General features: G+C 38.3%; 1 protein-coding gene across 2 annotated transcripts in view; it reads left to right on the top strand.

Annotated features, from left to right (window-relative positions):
* The window catches only part of GNAS (GNAS complex locus), a 138,102-nt gene extending 125,554 nt beyond the window's left edge, over positions 1–12,548 (top strand). For both annotated transcript variants that reach the window (XM_027697586.1, XM_027697587.1), the window contains 7 exons: positions 3,589–3,643; positions 3,986–4,059; positions 4,524–4,582; positions 6,185–6,305; positions 7,035–7,165; positions 7,689–7,756; positions 8,668–12,548. In XM_027697586.1, the coding sequence (XP_027553387.1) occupies positions 3,589–3,643; positions 3,986–4,059; positions 4,524–4,582; positions 6,185–6,305; positions 7,035–7,165; positions 7,689–7,756; positions 8,668–8,814 (655 nt within the window). In that variant the 3' untranslated portion in view covers positions 8,815–12,548. The remainder of the gene's footprint in view (positions 1–3,588; positions 3,644–3,985; positions 4,060–4,523; positions 4,583–6,184; positions 6,306–7,034; positions 7,166–7,688; positions 7,757–8,667) is intronic.
* The last annotated feature ends 205 nt before the right edge of the window (positions 12,549–12,753 follow it).

Genomic DNA, 12,753 nt, shown 5'->3' with positions numbered 1-12,753 from the left:
CTGGCAGCAGCACTGTTCATTCAGGAAATTCCCCCCACCCAGGGATAAAGCAACTCTCTCTGTATGAAAGAACTCCAGAATAAATTAGGTACTAGCATATATCTTGATGTGAAATTGGGACGTGGTTTTGACATAATAAGTTTTGTAAAAACTTGGGAAGAATTGGGGATACATGTATGACTTAATTACTTTGAGCTGCAGGAGCCAAGGAAAGCCTCTGTGTATCCCTCTCTATGAATCTGTCTCCTCAGTGCACCCTTAAAATTAAAGACACTTCCTTTGTCCCAAAGATCTGTTTAAAAACTTTCACATGTGTTTTTCCTTCCCTAAGCTAAAATAAAGCGACTCAAAAATAAAGCACATTTTTTATTTCAGATAGTTTTAATTTTTTAGTTATACCTTTAATTTTACTATCTCAGACCCACATTTACTGCTTTTCCTAGAGATGCTTCTTCTCAGTGTTGCTGGCTACAAATAACCTAAAGTCTTCTTTTTATTTTTTTTTTTTGGTTAGCATGTGTCATAGTAGGATCGATGTTTTATAACACAGGCAAAAGTGCCTCATACTACGTGACAGTATTTTGCAGAGCAGTAGCTGATCCTGTTATTTAGTCATGTCCAGAATCTGGCCCTAAGTGAGAATTGGCAGCGATGCTGAATGAATTATTTGCTTTCTGGAAAATAGCTTTTCCATATAATCTCTGGGAAAATTTTACAGAAGCAAAAAACTGACTCTCTAACTCGGTGCAAGACTCGCTCGCAGTATAAAATTCGGTTTCGTGGTTTGACAGTTTTATTTGAATTATTTCACCAAGGTCACTTCTCTTTCTCCCTGTAAGTTCACTGCTGACACAGTAGATGGTGGGCACTTCTCCAGCAGGCTTAGAACAATCTCTCACAGCAGTGAATTCTGCACACAAAGTAGTACTCAAGTGGCCTCACTTGTGTTTTGGGTAGAGCATAGCAAGAATTAAAAATAGAAATTAATGATGGTGAATTTGTGTTTATTTTGAATTAGGCTTTGTTCTCATCTGACTGGATTATTAGTTTAATTTACTGGATAAATTGTTTGGTTTTGACTCACATTGACTGAGAAGTCTCTGAACACAGTGTATTGATCTTTTCTGAACTCCTGCTGTTGCTCCTTATTTTAGGTGTATCAGACTGGATCAAATTTCTTCTCCTCTTTTCTCCTTATAGACACATTTATTTTTCCACTGACCAGCTGAAAGAATAATCCCCTTTCTTTACATCTGAGCAAAAAATCAAGCTGGTTTTTAATGTCTTTAGCCCTTTCTAAAGGACGGACTTCTATGAGCAGGCACACACACAGGAGGAAATCTTTATTTAACATATCGCTTTGCTCCATTTTCCCTAAAATGCCACTGGAAGCAGGGTGGGTTTTCTGGTAACTATCACACAGTGAAAGACTTCCTTCTCCAACGAGTATTGTTACGAGTATCAGATGTTACTGAATGTTGGAACTTGTTTTGGGGGGAAGAAGAAATGTTTATTCCATCCGAACTTGTTTTACCTGGCATGAAAACATTGCTGTTGGAATTCATCTCAAGTACAGTACTGCTGCTCCTATGTGGCTGATGTTTTTCAAGGAAATCATAGGCCTAAAAATAGTCTGCATAAACAACAGTAAGAGGTTTGTACTTTCAGTTCCAGGTTTTAGCAATATCTTGTTGTTATTTTCTAATTTTCAGTTTCCAAAATCCATTAAGCTGATTAGCAGAGTGTTTAAAAATAAAACAAAAAAAAAACCAAAAAAAAACCCCCAAACCCAAAACAAACCCAAAAATTCACCTCTTGTAGAACCCAGCAGAAAATGTTATGCTTGGATAAATTCATACAGAAAGGCTGGCTCATTGCAGTAATCACCTCTGTATATCCTGATGAACATGTTCTGTTCAGAACATTTTTCAAGCATCCTCCAACTTGTGAAGTTGCCACGTGATTCTGAAACTGTGCTCTTAGGGGAGAGTATGGGGTGGAAACACGTGCTAGTTGGAGCTCATGATGGTTGTATTTAACATCCTCTGTGTACTGAACAAAGAGTTTTATTTCTTCCCTTTGGATTAAAAAAAAAGAAAAAATTAAATTACTTAACAGCCTGGAATAGATGAGGAAAAAAACCCTCTTGCAAATTGCAGAGCACAGTTTGTCATCATTTTATCCTTGTGTGTCTGTCCCCATGTCACGTTGCATGATGGAAATGGACCTTTGCACTTCGTCTCATGGTTTTTGTAGAGTGTTTATTAAGATATGTTTTGATGTGTTTAAAATTCTGTAATTCAGAGTAAAGAAAAATTACTTTTCATGTGTCTCTGAAACAAGATCATCTAGTTCCTGGTGAAAAGGACGTTACACTGAAGCTGTTGTTAAAATATACAATTATTTTCCCCGCTTCCCCTGCTCCTCCTTAGGTATTTTAGGAAATCAGTTGGGCAAAGGAGGCTGGGACTGGGGGCTGAGACCTGTGCTGGTGTTACTGGGGGTTGGGTTTTTGATTCATGAATCTGGGACGTGGCTCCCTTTTCCCCCTTGGAATTGTTGCCTGTAACTGTAGTTAATGCTCATTGAGAGAAGGGAAAATTCACCTTTCCTTTGTGATTTCTGCTTCAGAGAGAAAACAATTCCTGCAAAGGAATTTCAAAGGGAACTTGAAGTATATTGGTTCAAAGACTGATTAATCATTAATGTGATGGGTAAAGGCATTGCTGAGGTGGAAGGTGGCTGAGCACTTTGTATCCCTGCCGAGTGCCTAGTGTTGGACAGTGGGATTGGGGGGCAAACACCATAAAATCTGCATCCCAAGATGCTGCTTTGCCACGTCTTCGAGTCTTGTAGTAGCACCACAATAAAACAGAGTTAACAAGTTGCTTCCTTGAGATTTTTGCTCTTTGAGTTGAAGTGAAAGATAATTAGGAGGTTATAGTTAATTGGTAAAAAATTTAAAAGACTCCAGGGTATCATCTTCAGGTAGTACCTAATGAATTTGAATGAAATATATCTCTTAATACCCATTTAGCCTACTGCTGCTGCTACTCCAGAAAATAAACTGAAACACTTATACAGAATTGACAGAAAAATCAGTATTCCCTCACACTTAACTGAACTTGTGCTGAAATTGGTTTTGGGATTTCATTTATTTAGAGAATTATAGTGATGATAAGTTGTTTAAAAATAGTTGTTTTTCTTTCAGGAAAACTACACGTAGGCAATTTACCTGAGTCATTGCCTTACCGTTAGCAGTAGCAGGTTATAGTGTAGGATTTATATGAATAAATGACCTAAATTAAACTCCTGGTATGTTTGTGGCGGAGGGAGCTGGCGGGAGGGGCTGGAGTGAGATTCCCAGATGGATTAATTAAACTGGGCACGGCCCTCTGCTGGCTCGTGCTGGGAAAGCACAACCAGTGTCCCAAATTGAGCTATTTCAGTGTATGATTTTTCAGCATTTTGGGAGTCTGAGAGCATTAAAATACACCAAAACTTACCTGGCAACTTTCTGTCACTAAAGCATTGGGTAGTTTGTCTAGTTTGAGAATGACAATTTCTCCTTTTCTTTCCTCTCCCCAGTTTTCTAGACAAGATTGACATAGTCAAACAGAATGAGTACACCCCATCTGACCAGGTACGTTAAGAAAATACACCATTTATCTGCCCCCCCCGGCTTTGGGGACATCTGTCTCATTTTATAATTTCCATTTGTGGCACTAACACAGGTATTGCCATGCACTGTGTATACTTAGTATTCCAGTAAAAATTACTTTGTTGTCTGGATTATGTTTATACACAGAAATGCCTGTGAAATCTGACTTACAAGACTTAACATTCTGTGTCACTTAACACTCAAATGCTGTCCCTGGTTTTGCAGTACAGCATCCACTGTCAGCATGGAATAAAAGGGGTTTATTTCCATTGAAAAATTACAAAATATCTATGTTGAATCAACGACTTTCCCTTTATGCTGTAGGATCTTCTCAGATGCAGAGTTTTGACATCAGGAATTTTTGAAACCAAGTTTCAGGTGGATAAAGTAAATTTTCAGTAAGTATCCTTATTTTTTCTTTCTATTTTGGGGGTTTTTTATTTTGTTAGTACAATGCAGACAAATACCAGGGTAAATTGGAGGAGAGCCTACAGAGTCATTGAGACTTCTGTATTTCTCAAGTCGATATTTAGTAGAAAGCGAGTATGTTTTGATTTTTTGATTTAGTAGTCTGGCTTGAAAAGGAAAGGCAAATTGGTGTGCAATTTTCTGCTTTTATTTTAAATTGCAAAGAACAAAAGGGTTTAAATTCATTACCTCTGTGTGCATATGTTGGTGGACTGTTTACCTGTTCAGGTTCTCATCATCCTTGGTTCCTTTTAGCTTCTATGACACAGAAGTCCTAAAATTTCTTACCTTTTCTACTTGCGTTCAGGGAGAGAAAACAAAAATAAAGACACAAACAAACAAAAAATCCCAACACAAAGTGTGTCCTGACTGGATTTATGTTTTTTTTCCCCAGTATGTTTGATGTTGGAGGGCAACGAGATGAACGCCGGAAATGGATCCAGTGTTTTAATGGTAGGATCAGAATTTCTGTTTGCTTTATAAAACAGTTCTCTGCAAGGTTGTAACGCCCAGTCTGCATTTTCTCACTCTGGGAAAGCCACCATCTTTTCAGTGTAGCTTGATAAGGAGTTAACCTCAACAGTTGTATGGGTTGGAATTTTTTTTGACATGTACACTTCTGTAACTGCATAGAACATCTTCAGGGAGAGGGAGAGGAGTTAAAGTTTGATAACTTAAGCTTGTCTATTTTCTTTGGCTTCCCTCTCTTCATTTAATTAGGTTTTTGTGATGGTTGCTTTGTGCATTTTTTGCCAGCTATGTGAGTGTAAATTCCAACTATATTCTGTCTTCCATATGAAGGTTTACATATGTATGTACCTGTGCAAAATACAGAACTACAGGATCATTATTATATGCATAAAATCAGAATATCATATTTTGGCATATAATTGCAGCCACATGGCTATGTCATGGTGCTTCTTTCTAAATCAGCACTGACCCAGTACTGCAGAGTGAGACTGTAGGGAAGATCTGTCTGGTTAGACCTGGTCTCACATATGGTAAGATCTGGAGTCTCTCAACACCAGTGTCCCCATCAGTTTAGTTCAGGTGACAGTGTTTTGAACTCCCACACAGCTGAAATTAGGTAGTTTTGTGTCTGGCCTGAAGTGTGACAGGTACCTTCACTGCAGCTGGTTTTTACTCTGTATCTCTGTTTAGATGTGAAACCTTTCTCCCCATGTTTCCTTGAAGCTAGAGGTGGTGAATTTTTTTTCTCCTTTGTTGTTTGGACAAAATATTGATGAAATTATGCAAAAGTCCATCTTTTTGTAGAAAAGTTACATTGAGATCTTAAAGAACAAATAAAGTAGAATGCAACTTGGAATTCATGGTATATTGCTGCAGTTACTATCAGAGTATCACCTGAATACTGTGTGTATGTGTGGAGCTACTGTGCACTATTTTGTCCCGTGCTATTAATAACAGATTTGTTTGGGTTTTACCTCTTCTCCTTCCTTTTCCTGTTACCTCATGGTCTGACTCATCTCTTCTGCTGCTGATGCCTGAGGTAGATGAGCCTGGAAGTCAGTCATTGTGAAGAGTCTGGAGCAGCACAGCCACACAGAAACACAGAGATGGGATTCTGTGATCCTGGGAATACCTCCCAGGAAAGAGAGGGACCTCCAAGTATAGCACACTATAGGGGACTGGAGCAATTAACCATGAATTCAGCTGTCATTATTACTGTTCACACAGATCACCAGTGCTGTTTGTCCTGAAAGCTCTGAGTTGTTTCTGATTTTCTTTACGCATTTTAAATCTTCTCGAAATTCTCCTCTTGGATTTCTTCAGTTTGTCTCTCTTGCTTCAGTTCCTTCCTTTTTTACATTTTCTGTCATTCTTTCAGCTTCTGTTCTGGGGCCTGCCTTGCCTGCCTTTCATGGTCTTTTCACTTTCTTTTTTGATTTCTGGTACTTAGAAAGCTGCCAGCAGCAGTATCCCAGCCTGTCCTCCACATGGAGCTGGAAGTCTGGCAGCTTCTTATAGAACTTTGGGATTCCTGGATGTTTCTCCTGAAGTTTGGTATTAACCAAAGGATATTTCTTGGTTTAGATGTGACTGCTATCATATTTGTGGTGGCGAGCAGTAGCTACAACATGGTTATACGAGAGGACAATCAGACCAATCGGCTCCAAGAAGCACTAAACCTCTTCAAGAGTATCTGGAACAACAGGTCTGTGAATTGAAATTTTTGTTGCTCATATCACTTAAATTGCTGATCCTGTCCTACACTAGAGTCACAACTTGTGTCTGAGCCTGGCTGGGACAGGGTTCATTTTCTCTGTAACAGTTCATACAGTGCCATGGTTTAGATTTTACCCAAACAATGCTGATAACATACTGATCTCGTAGCTGTTGCTGAGCAGTGTTTGCAGAACATCAAGGCTTTCCCTGTTCCTCACTCTGCCCCTGCAGTGAATCCATTGGGGGTGTGCAATAGGTTGGCAGGGGACACAAGTGGGCAGACCCAAACTGACTGGAGGGATGGTCCCTACCACGTTAGTAAGAGGCAAAAGAGGGGATTTGGGGAGGTTAGCCAGCTTGCTGGGATTGGTCTGCCCACAGGAGGAGGGGAGTGATTGCCTTTGCATCACTTGTTTTGTTTTCTCCTCTCTTCCACTTAACCTTTCACTTGTTAAACAATCATTCCTTATGCCTGAAGTAATTAAAGCAGTGACAGAGCAGTGCCCTGAGCAGTGGATGTGCTCCCCTGGGTGATGGGTTTGGATCAGCAGCACAAACCAACATCAGGGGGTGCACCCCTGGAATTACACCCTCGGGATTCAGGTTTAAAAGTAACCTTTCAGAATTATCTCAGCGTGCCACATTCTTGTCTCCAGCCCTGGGTTCAGTTTCTGTCTGATCCAGGCTGTGCCTTCTCAAGTGTTCCCATTTTCCACAGGTGGCTACGGACCATTTCAGTAATCCTTTTCCTGAATAAACAAGATTTGCTAGCAGAGAAAGTTTTGGCAGGGAAATCTAAAATTGAAGACTACTTTCCAGAATTTGCTCGCTACACTACACCAGATGATGGTAAGATTTTTAAGTTTTATTTACAATTTATCATTTCTTTGTTAATCACATTTGTAATGTTTTTGGTAGCTTCAGCTAAGACTTGAAAACTCCTAAGTAGATGTGAACTTCTATTGTCTTTCAGCCAAACTTTAATGTTAAATTTTAGGTACTAATAACGAGAGAATCCTGCCTTCTACACATTTAATATATTAATAATTTCATCCTGACAGATCCTGTTACTTTGGTGTTGACCACAGTCTGACATTTTGGCACTGATGTGTCCTTTGGATTCCTCCTAATCCTACCTGTGGTCATTTCTCTTACCTGCCAAATGACTAGTGCTGTGGCCACTGTAATATTCCTTTGTTTTCCTGAAATCTTGCTGTTTTAAACAATGTTATGGTTTGTTTTATCTCACTGTCAGTTTTGCCAAGTATATTTCTATCAGACATGAGCAGAAAACAGAACAAGTTTAAGATTTTTCGGTGCTATTACCAGAAGACACCTGTTTTAATAAGATACTTATTTTATTGTTAATCAGCAACACCAGAGCCTGGTGAGGATCCCAGAGTTACAAGGGCCAAGTATTTTATTAGAGACGAGTTTCTTGTAAGTATTTCCTTTCTTTTGATATTTCTTACCTGATTCCTCAAACCTAAAGTCTTGTGCACCTGCTATTGCAAAATGCTGTCACTTCTTGTGTTGTTTATATTTAAGATCCACACTGCATAAAACAGTTATGTTGAAGAGTTTTACTGCTGTTTCTCAGCTGCTATTTGGATATTTGCTTGTTGACACAGCACATCATTAAATAGCAAAAGAATGGGTGAGAATTAAGAAACCTCAAATAGAATCAAAAATGAAGTCCTGCTCTTATTAATGGGGCCAGATTTTTCTTCCATGCATTATTTCCAAAGATAGAGACTAATCAAAAGATGCATCATCTGTCAAATATTAAAGTTCTTTTCATATTATCTTTCCCATTACTGGCTAGCTGAAGCTATAATAGACACAGATATGGGGGTTTTTTTAAATATTGTTACAATTACTTATAATGGTGAGCCTGGCAATCAAATTGTGGACTCATTTTAAAATGGAGCAAAATAAAATGTTTAAAGAGGTTTTCTGTAAGTGTAAAGCAGAGATAAAATTGCCTTGTATAGGGAGGCAAAATCCTACTTTCCTCATGGCTGAATGGACTAGGAGTTGTGTTGCCAAATTCACCAGAGTTGCGTTTAAATAATGGCACTTTTTTGAGCTCTCATTCCACTCTGGAATTCCCCAGTTTGCAGTGACCTTCTCACCGTGTAATTCTGCTCATTTTAAATTTCATGGTTTAGGTGAGAGGGTGAAAAGTTGTGGGTGTTTCACCACTTAGTCCCACCCTGTGAAGACACAACTCCCACAGAGGCGTCTTCGCCTCCGCTCAGCCGCGTTTTGAGAATGTGAAGGGGGGGGGGATTGCCCGTTCAGTTTTATTTTAACCCATTTATTTGAAGTCTCTCTCTTACTTTCCACAGAGAATCAGCACAGCAAGTGGAGATGGAAGGCACTACTGCTACCCTCACTTCACGTGTGCCGTGGACACAGAGAACATCCGGAGGGTTTTCAATGACTGTCGGGACATTATTCAGCGCATGCACCTTCGCCAATACGAGTTGTTGTGATGGAGAGCACTTTTTTCTGTGTTTTGGACTCCTTATTCCTTATTAAAACAAAAAAAAAGAAAAAAAACACCCTTGCCCACATAGGGTGGAAGAGAACTGTTTGAATCTCCCATTGATTTGCACCCCTCAACTTTTTCTCCTTGCTGGACAATAGCAGCACTTCTAAGCTTGCTTCTGTACCCCTCGGACAGTTTGAGATGGCCCCTAACACTTAAAAAAGGCCATTTCCATGAGGATTCCCTAACACTGTTATTAACAAAAAAAGGAAAAAAAAAAAAGAAATAAAAAACTAATTAATTAAAAGCCCTGAATGTGGAGCACCTGAAAGAATTGGGAATGAAAAAAAAATTAAAAGATAAAACAAAAATTGGGGGAGAGAAAAACCTTAGGTAATTTAGCACTGTTGTGGGCATAATCCTATAACCCGTGATCTCCACTTTGTATCACTCACTGCATCCGAGTAACGAAGGTGCCAAGTCACAGACCAAGTTTGAAGACAGACCCTTGAGTTTGGTTCTCTGACTGTAAATGTGGCTTTGGGCGGAAATACTGACAATTCTCCAACAGACCTAGACAGTGCAAAAACCAACTGCTACCTTTCAGAAGGGTATTTTTAAAACCAGTCTTGGTGGTCTAAAGACAACCATGGACGTTTATGAATCGAACTGCGTTATGGCCTGTGATTGCAGAGAGAGTTTAACCACACACTGTTTTCAGTTTGTCCACTGATGATCCCGTCTGCTCTAAAAATCATTATCTGGACTGTAGTCCTCACAGTCTTTCCCTTCTTTTTCTTCTTCCCTCCCCTCATTTTTTATTTTACTGCTGGATTATTATTCTTGTACAGACTGTAAAATGTATTATTTTGTACAACTTTATTGAAAATAACTTGTAGAAGATCTTTGTGCCTTGATTATGGCTGTACCTGTACAATGAGCTAAGATGTAAGTATGTTTGATTGCGCTGTACAGCTTTGTCAACCCTATCTGCAGCATTAGCTCAAGGTAGGGAAAATTTATCTGTAGTTTAGTTTTTCTGGTTTATAAAAGAAGGAAAAATACTGTTTAGTAAAAAAAAAAAAAGGAAAAAAAAGAAAAAAAAAAAGAAAAAAGTACAAATTGTGCAAACTTAACCACTTTAAAAGTGAGGTCTTCAACAAGTGACCAGATGTTGCAGCATCGTGCTTTTTAATTTTTAGCTTTAATTCATTTAAATCTCTATCCAAATGCAAAACATGGCTTGTTTCTACATAAACCAAATTTTGCTACAAATTATAAATGTTAGTCTTTGGTCATTCATAGTCCTTTTTTTTTTGCTAAAAGACAAAACCAGAACAATAACAAGACACGTAGGGCATCATGTAGGTCTGGTGACCATCTCTAGACTGGGCCAAATACCCACCAACCTCGGCTTGCGCTGCGTGGGCAACGACTCCCAGAATGACAAGGTGTGCACTGCCCTTGGATTTGGCCACTGAATCCCAGTTTCAAACGACATTTTTATTTCTCTTTTAATAAAGAGATACTTTAGAACCTTTTTTTTTTTGTTTTATATTAACTATATAAGTAGCTTAAAGTGAAGATGTGTGGATTTTTTCTTAAACTTGAATAATTTATGCAAATTATATGCTTAGAACAACATGTGGTACAGTAAAAAGAAAAAAGAGCAAAAATCACTGTAGCAATAAGAGAGCATGTAATTTTAGTAACTACTACACTGCTTTATATTTTATACCTAGGTGTTTTATGTCTCTGTGAGTGTGTTACTTTTTCATGTGTCTAAACCTACGTGTACAATTTGTACAGAGTCAGAAATTACAGCTGTAATAACACATCTAGAACAGTGTTAGCCTATATTACTCAAACACCCCTCTTCCCTTTTCATTTACACCCCTAAACTGATCTGGATCTTACTGCAGTGACTTTAAAAGGAAAAGAAAAGAAACAAAAAACAAACACCAAAATACTTGCCTCTTTGCCTTTCACACTAGCTTCCCTCCACCCAAGAGACCGTGTTAGCTTTCTTCTTTTGGGAAGAGATCCAGTTTAAATTAAAATGAGGGTGTGGTCAGTGATGTGCAGCTAGATTTGCTTCAAGTATCGGATGCCTTTTCAATACTGAGAACTGCAACCGTTCAGAATTGTGAGTTTTCATTTGCTTTTGTGGCTGAAGTCTTAAATTAAAATTAATCACCTTGTCCATCTTCGTTAGGGAGCAGGGACATGATGGAGTTACTGTCCCATCTCAACTCAAAATTACTTGTGATCTTCCAGAAGACACTGAATTGTCTAAAAATTAGAGCTGCGGTTGTTACTTGCCTTTTCAGAATGATCTTTCCTGTTCACAGGTTTAGACAGTTGCCACCTGAACTTTGTAGAACTGTAGGAGAACATGACTGAAAATAGGCCCTTCCAATTCAGAATGTATCCAGTGCCTGTAGGTTAAGGGCTGGCGTTTCCACTAGGGAAAAATGGGACACACGTAGTAGAAAGGAAACTCATTGTGAGCCTTAATTTTAGTTACAGGAGCCAAAATCTTTATTTCAGTGCCAACCTTTATGTTTTTAAGCCTAGGAGGAGTTGGTGTGAACACCAAATTCATAAATGGAGAAAACCTGTAGTGGTGTGAGGAATGTAATCTCTTGTCTGAGAGAAACAAAGCACCTCCATTAAAAATATAAAATAAGCTTCTTCCTCTGGTAATGAGGACACATAATAACAATGAGCTATATAAGACAGCAACAGTTTAAGAATCCTAAAGCTTTATATGAACAGAAATGTTTAGGGGATGCTTTTTTTTTTTTCTTAAGTGAGGAAAAAGGCAATTGTTTTGAATATGGTTGAGTTGCACAAGTACAGAGTGTGTGTGTGTCTTAATGTCTCAGTATTGCCTTTGTTAGTCTCTTTATTAGTCCATGCAGTTTGGTGGCCTGGTAAATGCAAGTCTTATTTTTAACAGCTTTCTTTTTCTTTTTTCTTTTTTTTTTTTTAATACAAAACCATAAAGCTTTAATGCTTGCTATTTAATAAGTAACTGTGTTTTCTTCTGTCTTTAATTTAGTGGCCATAATTTGCAGTTAATTGAACCATTCCAACCTAATGCTTACCCATATTTCCTAGTTTTGTTTTATTTATTTATTTGAACTTCTTGTTTTCATGATTGAGGACTGTCACTTCTGTCTCATTCATCTGTTTGGAAACTTCTGACCTTACAGCCAAAACTTAACTCATTCTACTCAGTATTCATCGTGATGCTGAAGTGTAAGATACCTGCAAATGTAAACACTACCACTTTTATTAATAAAAGCAAATACAGTGTTTTTAGGGCACATTTGCATCACTGTAGTTGAGGTTGTGTCAGTATTTCCATTGTAAACCTATGGAGGGTCTCTACCTTGGCACTAAATTGCCCTAAGCTGAATCTTTGCCATACAAGGCTTCTGCTCAAGCATGATTTGGTGGGTTGGTTTTTAAACAGTTTCCAACACAAACTCTTGTTTCTGTTTTAAGTTATACAACTGTTTTGTTGGATGGGGGTTGGTTTAAAAAGAAAACAACAAAAAAACCCAACAAACAAACCTGGTTCAAGATTGTTTTTGGCACTTCTGTAACTCAGAAATGGTTTTGATTTTAAAACAACCTTCGGCAAGCCAGTAACCTACAATATGGTCTGATCACTTTGGGTATTTTGTAAAAATAATAATAAATTGTAGAGATGTTGTGGTTTCAAAATCAGCTACTGTGCATTTGCAGTAACTTATTTCAACCCAAGAACTTTTAGTAATTTTTTCCATCAGAACACACATTCAATGTGATGCAGGAGAGTAGTGATAACTCCTGAAGGTTTTTTTCTTTTTTAGTATTGTGGAGAGGCAAAGCCACTACAGACTAAAAAAGGATTCAGCTGCCTCTGAAAGCATCAAAAACTGCTCTCTTAAAG

This window comes from Neopelma chrysocephalum, unplaced genomic scaffold, assembly GCF_003984885.1.
Source record: "Neopelma chrysocephalum unplaced genomic scaffold, ASM398488v2 Primary Assembly neopelma1_119, whole genome shotgun sequence".
NCBI classification, from domain to species: domain Eukaryota; kingdom Metazoa; phylum Chordata; class Aves; order Passeriformes; family Pipridae; genus Neopelma; species Neopelma chrysocephalum.
The sequence above is the reverse complement of the archived record's forward strand: the minus strand, read 5'-3'. Positions and strand labels throughout refer to the sequence as shown.